This window comes from Elephas maximus, chromosome 3, assembly GCF_024166365.1.
Source record: "Elephas maximus indicus isolate mEleMax1 chromosome 3, mEleMax1 primary haplotype, whole genome shotgun sequence".
Classification (NCBI taxonomy): domain Eukaryota; kingdom Metazoa; phylum Chordata; class Mammalia; order Proboscidea; family Elephantidae; genus Elephas; species Elephas maximus.
Genome location: NC_064821.1, coordinates 161,640,420 through 161,655,404, shown reverse-complemented (window position 1 = coordinate 161,655,404; position 14,985 = coordinate 161,640,420). Strand labels below are relative to the sequence as shown.

Here is a 14,985-nt window from a genome sequence, read left to right as displayed (position 1 = left end):
CATCAATATTTAAATGGGAGAATGGTTTGCAGTTTTCTTTTCTTGTAATAACTTTTCTGGTTTTTGTATCAGGGTAATACTGGCCTAATAGAATGAGTTGGGAAGTAGTCTTTCCTCTCCTATTTTTGAAGACTTTATGAAAGATTGATTATGGTTAATTCTTCTTTAAATGCTTGGTGGAATTCACCAGTGAAGCCACCTGGGACTGAGGTTTGCTTTGTGGGAAGTTTTTTTTTTTTTAAGTTACAGTAGAAGTTTGCCTTATGAGTTTGAATTGTCTTTAATGAGGTCCCTGAATGGTATAGTTTGTGCTTGACTACTAACCTAAAGGTTGGTGGTTTGAACCCACCCAGTGGTGTTACCGAAGAAAGGGCTGGTGATCTGCCTGTAAAGACTACAGCCAAGAAAACCCTATAGAGCAGTTCTACTCTGTAACACATGGGGTCACCACAAGTCAGAACTGACTTGGCAACAACAGGTTTAGTTTTTGTTTTTTAACATAGTCATTTACAGCATTAATCTTCCTTCTAAGTAAGCTTTTGTTGTACTCCATAAGTTTTGGCATGTTGTGTTTTCATTTTCATTCATCTCAAAGTTATTTTCTAAATTCCCTTTTGATTTCTAATTCATTGATTATTTAGGAGTGTGTTTAATTTCCGCATGTGTGTAAATTTCCCAAATTTATTTCTGTTATGGTTTTTAATTTTATTCCATTGTAGTGGGAAAACATACTTTGAATGATTTAAGTCCTTTTAAATTTAGCGAGTGGTTTTGTGATTTAGCATATGATGTATCCTGGAGTATGATCCATGTGTACTGGAGAAGAATACATATTCTTTCTTGTTGACTGGAGAGTTCTATATATGTCTGTTAGGTCTAGTTGATTTATTGTATTGTTCAAGTCCTCTATTTTCTTTCTGATCTTCTGTATAGCTCTTCTAACAATTACTGAGAGTGAGATATGAAAGTCTCTGACTATTGTTGTCACATTGTCTATTTCTCACTTCAATTCTGCTAGGTTTTGCTTCATATGTTTTAGTACTTGTTGTTAAACACATATATGTTTATAATAGGTATGTGTTCTTGATGGAGTAACCCTTTTATTATTACAACATGATATTTTTAATATTTCATATCTTTTTCTCTGATAACATTTTATCTTACAGTATGTTTTGTCTAATATTAGACTAACCACTCCAGCCCTCATTTTGTTACTGTCTGCATGCGTATCTCTTTCCAGCTTGTAATTCCATTTGTGTATTCGAATCTAAAGTATGTCCCTTGTAGACCGCATAGAGTTGGGTCATGCTTTTTCAATCCATTCTTCCAATCTCTGCTTTTTGGTCAGAATGTTTAATCCATTTATATTTAATGTACTTCCAGTGGGGTAGGATTTACATCTGCCATTTTCTATTTGTTTTCTATACATCTTGTCATTTTTCCCCTGTATTCCTCTATTACTGCCTTCTTTTGTGTTAAATAGTATTTTAACACACTTTTATTCTTTTGTCATTTCTTTTACTCTATATTTTTTAGTAATATTCTTAGTGCTGCCCTGAAGATTACAATTAATTTCTTAATTTATAACAGTCTAGATTGGATTAATATCAACTTAATTTCAATAGTACACACAAACAATGCTCCTGTTTAGGCCCATTCCATCTTGTCTCCTTCATCCTATTAGTGTCACGAAAATTATATCTTTATATGCTATAATCCCATCAACACACTTTTATAAGTGTTGCTTTATGCAGTTGTCTTTTAAATGAAAAAGAAAAAAAGTGAGTGACATCACATGAAATGGCAGAATAAGAAGCTCTAGAGGTCAGTTCCTCCCTCAAAATAACTTTACTAGAAAGAGCAATTGAAACCAACTATTTTGGAACTCTGGAGCCTGAATGAACACTTAAACCAGTCGGTGGAGTTCTTGATAAAGGGACAGGACAACTTTCCTTCCAGGAAGTTTACCTGGAAACATCTAAATCGAAGCCTACAGACTCAATCTGGCAAAAATAGCATATCCTTTACTAGATATTTCCTTTTACTAACCTGAAAGCCAGTTAGAAAATAAAGTTCCACAATTTGACAAAATTGTCCTACTCAGCATTTATTATAAAGCTTGCCTCTTTCAACCGATATAACATGCCATAAGTAGAGGATAAGCCACCTTGTGTTATGACATTTGTTTATGACACTGCTAATAAAGGGCTCTTGAAGTCCTTTTCAGTAGTACTGTTATAAATGATTTTTTTACATTTCCATATCTTCCTCAAAGGAATCACTTAGGCTAAATCAGTCTCATATGGAAGAGTAGTCAGAAAGCTTATTCCAGCATGTGTTTGTTTTCATGATTCAAAACCCCTTTGCCCTTATAGTTGGAACCATTAGGGCTTGGTGGGATCTTAAAAATAAGGCAAAAGCAAGCCTCATCACAGAATCTTAACAGATTCTAATGATGTCTGCTAGGACATATGGGGCTAGGATATGGATGCTTCCAACCTGGCTAAAAAATGGACATTCAGAAGTTTAAAAAAAAAAAAAAGCACTTTCTTCCGGGTTGTGCAAATTATTAAACCTGCTCAGCTGCTAACCAAAGGGTTGGAGGTTGGAGTCTACACAAAGGCACCTTGGAAGAAAGGCCTGGTGATCTACTTCCATAAATCAGCCACTGAAAACCCTATGGAGCACAGTAGCCACTCTGACACATGAGTTCATCGTAAGTCAGAATTGACTCAACAGCAATTGGTTTTTTTTTTGGTTCTCCAATTGCAACATTTCACAGTCATCTCTCAATTTCAGCATCTTCCTTGCCTCATAACAATCTAATTAGATGAAAAGGGATTAGAATAACAGTATTAGGAGAGATAGGAGAAATAAACTGCCTTCAGTAACTTTCACAGTAACAAATGTTTGTTAATGAGGTTTTATCTATTATCTTCTTGGCTCTGAACTCTCAGTATTTTGTGACATTCAGTGTGACATTTTGGTCTTGGCTCCCCTGCTCCAGCAAGTGGAAAGGCAAAGGAAAAAATCCTCCCAAGACTGAAGGGACTGCAGGCTGACAAGGGGTGATTGTCTTTAATAGGGAAGTACAGGATGGTGGAGGGAGGTACGTGTAGTGCTCTCCTCCCTCCTTCCAAGGACAAAGCTTTGCTTCAGCTAGGCAAGCTGAGCTGCCCTCCTCCATACACACCGTATGCTCCCTCCCACCTCTCCATCTACTCTGAGGGGATTAGGGGATTAGGTAGAGTGGGAATGGACTGGAGAGTAAGAATGAGGATAGAGGTGGCAGGAGATGAAGCTGGTCTGGTAGGCATGAGCCAGGTTATGAACGTGCTTATAACACTCACAGTGGCAGCATATAAGGGACCCTCTGCAAATATGTTTTGGTTCATATATTTGATTCAAAGGTATTAAATTCTTTATAAAACAAACAGGGCAATGTCTTTCTGAAATGACTTGTAAAAAGAGCCTTCACAGATAAAAAGAGAATGACAAGAGAAGTGTATTTTAAGATCAGGTAAGAAAAAGGGACAATAGCTGTCTACATTGCAGGGCTTTCCATTGCCCTGAGAGGTGGGCTTTTCTTAGCAGAATGGATACTTATCTTTGGCCCTCCTCATTTTTCTCCTACACCTACCTGGTATGTTCCCTGTGGCTTTGCGATTACAGACGTTCCATCCCCAAAGGTGGCACAGCAGCTACTGTCCTCGCAGTTGGTGATGACAGTGGCATAGTGTGAGCTCTCTATCCGCACGCACTTCACCTGCCTGGTGACACTCTGAAGACCTTCGGCTATGAGCAAATGCAAGGTTAGCAGATCTGCTGGGAGGCATTTGTTGGGAAACAGGCCTCAGCCTGCTGATTCTGCGGCTGTCTCCTGGCTGGGTGGCCCTCCCGTGGAAATAACACAATTGGAAAGTAGAGACCAAGTGCTGAGAATTCCACAGGGTTAGAGTGTGGCCTACTCTCTTTGTCATTTTAGAGGAAATCTTTGGACTTAATTTAGTGTATTGTCTTGTTCTCACTACTTTTTCTATTTTGAGAAATTTAAAACATTCGGAAAAGCATGAAATATAATTTGACTACTCATGTATCCATCAATCAAAATTTATACTTGGTAACATTTTGCCATATTTCCTTAAAAAATTTTAATACATATATATGAAAAAAATTATAAACTTGAAATTCACTTTTATCCTTATCTTTGGGTTTATTCCCCTCTCTCACAACCCATTTTTATCTTTTATAAAATATATGTACGAAATATTTTAAGTATGCTTTAAATTCACATAAATTATGTATTTATGTATCATTCTACACCTGCTTTTTTCACTTAACAATGTTTTGAGACCTCTGACCACCTTGACAGGAGCACTGGTGGTACATAGTTAAGTGCCCGACTACCAACCAAAATGTTCAAACCCACCGGCTGCTCCATGGGAGAAAGGTGTGGCAGTCTGCTTCTGGAAAAAGTACAGCCTTACAAACCCTATGGGGTAGTTCTACTCTGTCCTATAAGGTCGCTATAAGTAGGAATCAACTTGACAGCAATGAATTTGGAGCCATCTTAATGTATGTTGTTTGTATATATGTCTGTGTGTGCATGTTCCTTTCAACTGCTATATAGTATTCTTTTGTAAGAATATACAACATTTTATTGTTTCTATTCTGCCACTGATGAACATTTACATTTTTTCCAATATCTGAATTTTATACCTGGTGCCTTGAGGAACACCCCTGTATTTGCTTGTGCAAATACCATATTTTTATGCAATTAATGCACGCATCATAATTTTTGCCAACTGCACCCTCCTTCCACGAAGTATTTTCATATTAACATAATGTGCTTATGAAAATACCTTGCCTGGGGAGGGTGTGATTGGTAAAAAAAAAAGTATAATGCTTGTGTTATTTGTGTAAAAATATGGTACGTAAGAGTTTCTTTATACATATACTCAGAAGTAGGGTTAATGTGTCATATGGTATGCACATTTTCAATTTACTAGATATTTTTAAACTATCCTTCCAAATGGCTGTTTTAATTTCCACTCTAGTCAGTGCTGTGCGAAAGTTCCCCTTTTTTCACTAACTTTCCAATTTCGTTGCACTTAATTTGGCATTGCGGCATTTAATGCACTAAGCAAACTTTGGTGTTAAAGAAAACAGAGTCAAGGGGATAACTTTTCTCTAAAAATCTTGTTTAAATTTGGGTTAGGAAGGACAGTAGGCTTTTAGGTTATCTGAGCAGGTTCCAGTTAATTAGCAGCTGCAGCTTTCTTTTCACACATACAATCTTCCTGACAATGAGGGGCACGCTCAGATTTAAGGAAGACCTATAGGTGGTCACCTATTTATGCAAATGAGATGCCTTAAGGATCCAAAGAAACAAGTCTGAGGGATGATGTCCAGGACAGTTAGGGCACAATTATTAGCTTTTAATCACCATCAATCTGGACCATAGAACTTTAGCGGTGAAAATTCGAAAGACGTTATTACTCTCCATCAGCCTATCAGAGCCATCATCACTCCAGTCTCTACTGAGGATAAAGACCATAATAAAAGGTCCTCTTAGACCCCACTTTGGAATGCATAAATTCTACTTGATTGACATCATTAAAAAATTTTCTTCTTATATGTGTGTTCAACAATAGTGAGGATTCTGTGTTAAAGATGTATAAAATATTGTCAGAGTCTTGAAAAATTAAACTTACTTGTTTCTTGATCATCTGGAGGAATACAATCTTCATAAACTTGAAAGAAGGTTGTGATTCTGGTGCCGTCGGCATGATCCACTATACGAGTACCATCTTTCTTCTCAACGATGACCACTTTGTCTTCTCGAGTTGTCATAACCTGAATGTGTGAAGGCAGAGCATTAGCATTTGGCCAGGTGGTTAGTCCTAAGTGTGCTTATTTTTGTGCCCCACTTAAGACAAAAATGGTACCATCAAAATCCTGACTATCAGTGAAAGTTTTATCTCATAGACCCGATCCAATTCTTGCAAGAAGTCTGGGAAGCAAGAAACGGCATCCCCATTTCGCAGATGAGGAAACTTAGGCTTAAAGATGTTAAGAAACTTGCTCAAGATCATTCAACAAGTAAGAGCCAGACTGGTATTTGGATTAAGAGCTGACAGGCTTCCAAGCTGGTGCCCCTTCTACTTCAGCATATTTGTGAGTAAAAAGTTAACATCAGGACTGGGCTGATCCAGGTCTATCTGGGGAAATGACCATAGGTCACATTTCCTTGGACACGGAGTTGAGATAAATGTGGTATCTTTCCTGCTGTAAAGCCCCTGATCTGCAGGACTGACCTGGATGGGGAGAACTGTGGATTCACATGCAAATCTTGGGCCTAATGTCATCAAAATAGTATGTCATGGATTGAAGTGTGTCCCCCCAAATATAAATAATAGTGTAATTATAATATAATAGATTGGGGAGGATTTTAAGCCATATTAAGGATTTTGGATTTTATCCTAAAAGGGAAAACAGCACTACTGAAGAGTTTTAAGTATGTGGGCTAGAATAGGAATCACGGAAAAATTTCAGTTAGAACTGGCAAGTGCTCCAATCTGAAAGAACAGTCAGACAGGTCCTTAAACACTAGCTAAATCATTGACTATTTGGAGCTCTAAATCCACAGGTGTGTGTGTACATGTGGTGGACATGGAGACATGCAATTCAGATCCCACTTCAAGAAAGAACTTGATTATCTCCCTCATATGAGTAAGAAAACCTAGCTTAGAAACCTGCCCTAAATCATATGTCTAATCAGGAGTGGAGTGTGACTAGGGCTCAAACCACGTCTGCCTCACCCTGAGGATGGTGCCTATTCCTCTAAAATGTGTTACTTCCTGTCAGGTGTGGGAAAAAACACATCCATTTTCAAGTTCGTCTCCAATGGTAATGTCAGATTCTTGGTCCTATTTGCATGGTGGTTAAGCACACAGGGTCTGGAACGCAGCCTTCTGAGGTCTGCATTTTGACAACTACTGAGCTGTGTGATCTTGGGCAAATTACTTAACCTTCTCTGAAACCTAGCTGCCTCATCTGTAAAATGGAAATAACAATCGTTTTGTGTGTGTGTGTGTGATAATTAAATGAGTTAGTATGCAGAAAGCACTGAAAACACGGTCTGGCACCCAGTGAGTACTCAGTAAATCATTATTGTTATGTTGGTGCTTGGTGTTTAACTCACGCTTGAGTCCAGACTTTTGGATGTTGGCTTATGCTTCCATAATGGTGGTAGAGATTAATAAGAAAGTTTAAGAGTTGTTAAATAAAAAATGTTGATTAAAAAAATACCAAACAATTTACATCAGGGACTAAATTTAGGAGACTTATTTGAAGTGATCACAAACAAACAAAAATCCAGCTTCCTGAGATGTTTCGTACTTTGAGTCTCACAGAAAAAATGACTAGCAAACAAGGTAAGAAATTCTGAAATTACTTCAGAAGTAGGCTGAAGAAGAAAGGAAAACATATTTGGCTGGAAGATGTAATTCATCTCAATAGCAAGCAGATATTTGGCCTGTGACCAGCAGCACATGGTTATAAACAATGGTAGGAGTCCAGAAGCTAGAGATGAGGCACCCTGAAGAAATTCTGCATCTTGTTTAGATCCAGAGTGTGCTGGGAAGCTTCATATATGATGTTAGAGGGATAGCTGAGGAATGGGGGGAGCTGTTTTTAGTCACCAACAACTCACTCTAATTCTGGCTCTACCATCTCCTACATACGTGCTCTTGACCACATTACTTAATTTGCTGAGGCTTAGTTTCCTCATCTGTGTAATAATATCCACTGAGGTGAGGACTGAATAAGATAATGTATGCAGACTTCCTAACTGAAAGCCTGGCACATAGAAGTTTTGATTAGCTATCACAATCAAAATCTTTTTTTTTTTTCATACCACTCATTTGCTACCTATTGTTATGCTACAAATAAAATCTTTTTTACGGTTGCTCTGTGGTATTGAATTCTTCAGTTAATTTGAGCATGTCTTAACTCCTTCCATACACCCTAAGTTTCTTGAAGTCAAAGATCATGAACACATTTCTATTATTCATTGCAAGTGAACATGAAGAAGCAGGAATAAGGCACAGCCTTCTAGAAGATATGATATATACACAAATACATTCAATGTAAGGAAATACATGACGTCATTAATCATATGTCTTAAAAGTGGTATAGAAAATTTGTGACCTGCCTCTTAAAGAATTTTATGATATACTGTCTAGAGCAAAGGATAATGAAGGAAACCAGACACAAGGGAAAGATTAGTCCAAAGGACTAATGGGCCACAACTACCACAGCCTCCACCAGACTGAGTCCTGTACAACTGGATGGTGCCCAGTTACCACCACTGCCTGCTCTGTCAGGGATCACAATAGAGGAACTCAGACACAGTGGAAGAAAAATGTAGAACAAAATTCAAACTCACAAAAAACAGGCTAGACTTACTGATCTGACAGAGACTGGAGAAACCCTGAGAGTATGGCCCCCAGAAGCCCTTTTAACTCAGTACTGAAGTCACTCCTGTGGTTCTTCCTTCAGCCAAAGATTAGACAGGCCCCCCAAACAAACAATAATACATGTAGCTCAACCATCTATATAAGACTAAATGGGCACACCAGCCCAGGGGCAGGGACAAGAAGGCAGGAGGAGACAGGAAAGCTGGACAAAATGGAAATGGGGAACCCAAGGTAGAGAAGGGGAGAATGTTTGACACATCGCAGGGTTGGCAACCAATGTCACAAAATAATATGTGTATTATTGTATAATGAGAAACTAATTTGTTCTGTAACCTTCATCTAAAGCACACACATGCACACATACTCACAGAAGAATTATGATACATTATGTTGGTCAGATAAGCCACATGATGTTTTAAGATTTGAGAAGATAAATCCATCTATCCATTTATCCATCCATTAATCCACCTGTCCATTACATAACAAATATTTATTGAAAATTTATTGTTTGTCAGGCACTTTCTATGTGCTGTTTCAGGACTCTAGTGATTTAAAAAAAAATTGCGATAATAAAATAGTTTGCCATACCGTTCCATTGACAGGATCTGTGGCCTTAAAGGACAAAAGCGGGGTCAGGTCTGCTATTCTTTCTAATCCTTTGGTGCCAATCCGATTTCCTTCAGGTGTGGTTGTAAACCAAGTGCCTACGTGAACCTCCACAGGAGTCACTGTTTGTACTGTCTCTGGGGGAGGTTCATGGATTTCATTCTTATGTGCCACTGATGACTGATTTTTGTGACCTTTTCCTGTGGAAGTCCAAGTAAAATTAAATACAACAATATGACTATAACATCAATTATATAAATCATTAAGTTTTGATACAGTGAATGCTATACCTCAGACGTTATGGCATAGGCAGTACTAGCTGGTATTTCATCAATTAAATTATTTCTCAGCAAAGAAAACTATCAAGTTATGACTATCTGAATATTGGCTGGACTCCTGTCATACACCCTAGTCTCCAAAGCATACGTACAGGTACAGAACTGTCTATGGCACAACAATATCTATTCTGGTCAATTTCTGTATACTTCTGAGTCTTGCTTACATCTCTCTGGATCTTAGATTTTGGGTTCTGTACCCTGGTTTTTAAAGCTTACTTTTCTCCCCATATATTTGACAAATACTCATAATTTCTCTTTTGACTTACTGGACTCTGGAATTTTACTAGATTTTTAACTCTTCATTTCCCTGATTTTATCATTTTGTTAGCCATAAATACGAAACACCTTCCTTCATTCCTAGAGCTGGAGAACTTTACTTGCCAGGCATATCTATAACCTGTCACTAGGGAAGAGGAATTTGTACAATTTAATTATGACTTTGCACCATTTGATACATCCTCCTCTATCTCCTCCCCATCCCTTTGGAACAGAAAAATGGAAGTGAAGATACCTTCATGGAATTTAGTTAACTGTATCTCAATACTTCTATCAAGGTAGGTTTACTACATTTGCATAATGATGAGTAATCTGTAGATGATAATTGCTGGTGTTATCAATCTCAGTGATGAAGTAAACTCAGACCCAGAACCGAATTGCAAGAAAACACGATAAAAGATTGTTAACTCCAGGAAGATTTTAAATTCAGGGCATGGATCTCAGCTTACAATGCACACTTAAATAATGGGGGCAGGGAGGGTGACCAGTGAAGCTAAGCCTGTCCATTTCCCTAAGGTTTCATTTAGGTGCATTTACATTTCCAGAGCATTGATGGAGAGCAAAAATAGTGTCACTTTCAGAATAAGTTGAGAGAAGATCCTCCAGAATGGGTAGCACGTGTTTCAAGAATTATTTTTCTACTTTCTTCCTTTTCTTTTTCTTCCTCTGCTTTGTCCTTCTCTTCTTATTTATTTAATTATTTTTTTCAAGACAGGTAAGCTATGAAAAGGCCATTCCAGCACATGCAATGGCATAATAAATAGAATAGTGTTGAGGAATAGCAGGGTATTTGCAGACAACTACTAGCAGGCCAATGTAACTGGAGGACAAATTTCAAGCAGATTTTGGTTGAAAGAAGAGACTGTAAAGGTAGGCACTGGTTAATTAAGCAGGCCTCTACGGTACGTTAACCTGGACTTTATCCTATAGGTGATATTTAGAAATTAAAGAGTTTTAAGAGTGATAGTGATGTGGGTAGATTAGTTAGATTTTTTTGCAGGAATGTGGAGAATTGATAGTAATGAAAGCAAGCAAAGCAGTTAGGAGGTTATGGAAGTAGTAGAAATGAAAGACAGCAATAAAGATAAACAAGTATAGTTTTGGTACAGTGTAGACTGAGGGACAAATTTGAACATAAAAGGATGAGGATGGATATGGGAGGTGAATAGAAGGAAGAAAGGGTGACATACAGATATATATATTCTGAAATCTTAACTATAATTTTCCATTTTTAAGTACACAGGCCAATGAAGCAAAGAGAACTGGTCAAGGGTAAGACCAATGGCAAGAGGAAAGAAACAGGCAGTTTTAGCAACATGGCAGACTAGATATTCAGGATTCCACTGAATAACTAAAACAACTGGATAATATCTTTTAACAATCTTCTTGAATGCATTTGTGATCTGTTTAACTATGAGTAAGGTCAACTCAAGCTAAGGACTGATTAAAATTGAGAACCCCCCCAAAGGTACAAAAATAGTACTGAAGCTGGCTTTAGCCCTGTGGGTCTTTGTCAAACTGGGTGATTTTGAGCATTGGTTTTCCCAACCTTGTGGGACTTAGGGAGAGATGAATGCCAGAGCCTGCCCAAGCTGGAGGAGAGTTTAAATAAGAGCACTCCAAAATTTTCCACCCAAAAAGGATATTCCCTTGGACTAAGGACAATTATTAATAGAAATAAGCCAGTCCCTTCTCCCACCAGGACTGCTAGAAAAGTTGCCAGTGTTAAAACTTGGTGCTAAGCAGGGAGGGCAAAAAGTCCTTTGAAAATGTACAACCATAAGCAAACCCTTAAGTAGATTTGCAGCTAAAATCCACATTGCTTGGGTGGCACCCCCAGAAGTTCCTTAAATTAATAATTTAAAGTAGTCTGAGACTATTGGTTCTCCAAACACCTGCAAAAATCATTTCTGAAACCAATATTCTTTCTGAAGAAACTTACCTTTACACCAGGTCCAAAGAATTTAGAGTTAAAGCACTAAGAAAGAAATGATTATTTCATAGTCAAAAATCACTGAAGACACAATAAACAAGGAACTTGACGTGAGAGCCAACAAAAACAACAGAAAGTAGAATTATTTAGATATTGGCATTAGCAGACACAGAATATAAAATATGTGTGCTTAATGTGATTCCAGAAATAAAAAGGAGCCTGGATATATGACTAAAGAGAAGGCAGTTTGGAAAAAGAAAAAAAGAGAAATTTTAGATAGGAAAAAATAACTGATTTTAAAAAATTAACACAGGTTTAACAGAAGATAAAATTCAGTTTAAAAGAGAATTGAAAGACAGAACTAAAGAAATTACTTAGAATGAAGCTCAGAGAGTTAAAGGAATAGAAGCAATGAAAGAGAGGTTAAAAAGACTCTAATTTATGTTTAACTGGAATTCTAGAAGAAGAAATGGATCAGAAACAATATTTGAAGAGATAATGATTGAGAACTTTCCAGAATCAGTGAAAGAAACGAATGAAGAGATTCAAGATGTCAAATGTATTTCCACTTAGATAAATAAAAAAATAATCCACACCCCTAGTTAAATCATATTGAAATTATAATAAATGAAAGATAAGACTATTTTAAAGGGAGTTTATTTTCAAAGAAGCAACAGTTAGACTGACAGCCAACTTTTTAGCAGGAATATTGGAAGCCAGAAGCATATGAAGGATTATTGTCAACATACTGAGGGGAAACATCTGTCAATCTAGGATTCTATACCCAGTGAAATTATTTTTCAAGGATGAGGACAAAATACAGACATTTTCAGAAAAACAAATATCAAGAGAGTATGCCTCTAGCAGGTCCCAACCACTGAACTCTTTTTTCAAAGAATGAACTTCATGCAGAAGGAAGACAAAAGTGCATGAGGAAGGCCTGAGATGTAAGAAGAATTGTAGAGAAAAAGAAACTGACTATGTGGATAAATATGAAGAAGCATTAACTATACAAAACAAAGATAATATAGTTTCATAAAGGCAAGATGGTAATTAAATATATGACCATACTAGTATAAAAGTCAGGGGAGTGTAATTCAGATTAGTTTTCCAAGGTCCAAGATGTTTTTGGAGGAAGATAAAGGGACTGCTTAACTAAAAACTTTGCTATATTATGTATGCATGATAAAATTTCCAGGGCAACATACAAAATGAATAGAAATATTTGAATATAACTTTTAAACTGGTAGAGAAAAAAAGGGACAAGAAAAAACAATCAATCCAAAAGAAGGTAGGAAATATAAAAAATCCAAACAGATCAGTCATGAAATATAACCAAAAAAAAAAAAAAAAAAGCAAAGCTGTTGTGGTTGAGTTGATTCCAACTCATAGCGACCCTATAGGACAGCGTAGAACTGCCCCATAGAGTTTCCAAGGAGTGCCTGGTAGATCTGAACTGCCAGCCTTTTGGTTAGCAGCCATAGCACTTAACCACTACACCACCAGGGTTTCCAGTCATGACATACAGAAAGCAAAAAATAAGATAAATGTATCCAGATATATTTGTTATTCAATAAATGGACCAGTTGAAAGACAGAAATTATCTAATTAAATGCTGAAAATATTCACCTATATGCTGCTTGCAAGAGACATATTTAAACATAAACCACAGAAAATAAAATAGGAGTGTGAAAAATTAAATTGTGAAAGTATTAAATAATAGCAGATATAGCTGTAAAGCAAAGATGTTACTTTGGAGACTAAGGTATGCCTGACCCAAGCCATGGTATTTTCAACTGCCTCGTATGCATTCTAATGCTGGACAACGAATAAGGAAGACAGAAAAAAAATTGATGCTTTTGAATTATGGTGTTGGAGAAGAATATCGAATATACCACGGACTGCCAGAAGAATGAACAAATCTATCCTGGAAGAAGTACAACCAGAATGCTCCTTACAAACAAGGATGGAGAGACTACGCCTCACATAATTTGGACATGTTATCAGGAGGGACCAGTCCCTGGAGAAGGACATAATGCTTGGTAAAGCAGAGGGTCAGCAAAAAAGAGGAAGACCTTCAGTGAGATGTATTGACACAGTGACTGCAACAATGGGCTCAAGATCGTGAGGACAGGACAGAACAGAGCAGTGTTTTGTTCTGTTGTACATAGGGTTGCTGTAAGTCAAAACTGACTCAACAGCACCTAAAAACAACATGTAAGAGTATAAATAAAATGGATATTAAAACAAACAAAAAAAGAATTCTAGAAAAGTCATTGCAGAATCATAAAAGGTAATTATCAACATTGAAATACAATGATTCTAAATTTGAAAGCACCTAAAACCATCGCCTCAAAATACATAAAGAAAATCTGACAGAACTATAAGAAAGGCAGAATCGCCTCAGAAATAAAGATTAAATTATGAGGAGCACAGGGCGGAACAAACCGTTCTATCCTTATAGCAGGACATTTAAATATATTCTGTTAAATAAATTAATATAGTAGATTTAAAAAATGTGTAAGGATGTAGAATAAAGCCAAGCTGATGGCTATCGAGTCTATCCCAACTAATAGTGATCCCATAGGACAGAGTAGAACTGCCCTGTAGGGTTTCCAGGGCTGTAAATCATTACGGACACAGACTGCCACATCTTTCTCCCAAAGAATGGTTGGTGGGTTTGAACTGCTGACCTTTTGGTTAACAGTCAAGCACTTTAACCACTGCACCAACAGGGCTCCTTGGATGTACAATAGGAGTTGGCAAACTTTGGCCTGTGGGCCAAGCATGACCTGCTGTATGTTTTTGTACGGTTTGTGGAGCAAAAATGCTGTTTTACATTTCTAAATGGTTGAAAAAATCAAGAGTAATGTTTCATGACAGATGAAGATCATGAAATTTAAAATTTAGTTCCATAAATACAGTTTCTTTGGAACGCGGCCATGCTCATTTGGCTGCTTTCACGCTGAAACGGCAGAACTGAGTAGTTGTGACGGAGAACATATGGTCCACAAAGTCTAAGATATTTACTACCTTATCCTTTACAAAAAAGTTTGCTGGACTTGGATATAGAGCTGGACATACAACCAACAAGTTTTGATCTAACAGATATGAAAACAACAATGTATCCAAATAATTATAGGAAATATGTTCTTTTTAAAGCACATACAGAGCTTAAAAAGGATAAAATAGAAAAACTTGACCACATATGAGGCTATAAACCATGTTTCAAAGAATTAGTTAAAAATCAATTATAAAAACAAACTAGAAACACCCTACCCATTTGGAAATTTTGAAGCAAGTTTAATTAGCTCATAGGTCAAAGAAGAAGTCATAAGGAAATCAGAAAATA

At 37.0% G+C, this 14,985-nt stretch overlaps 1 protein-coding gene across 4 annotated transcripts in view; it reads right to left on the bottom strand.

Moving 5' to 3' along the window:
• Positions 1-14,985, bottom strand: part of SPAG17 (sperm associated antigen 17) — a 257,638-nt gene that overhangs the window by 45,179 nt on the left and 197,474 nt on the right. For all 4 annotated transcript variants that reach the window (XM_049879966.1, XM_049879965.1, XM_049879967.1 and 1 more), the window contains 3 exons: positions 9,069-9,286; positions 5,715-5,856; positions 3,641-3,795 (listed from right to left, as the gene is read on the bottom strand). In XM_049879966.1, coding sequence (XP_049735923.1) covers positions 3,641-3,795; positions 5,715-5,856; positions 9,069-9,286 — 515 coding nt within the window. The remainder of the gene's footprint in view (positions 1-3,640; positions 3,796-5,714; positions 5,857-9,068; positions 9,287-14,985) is intronic.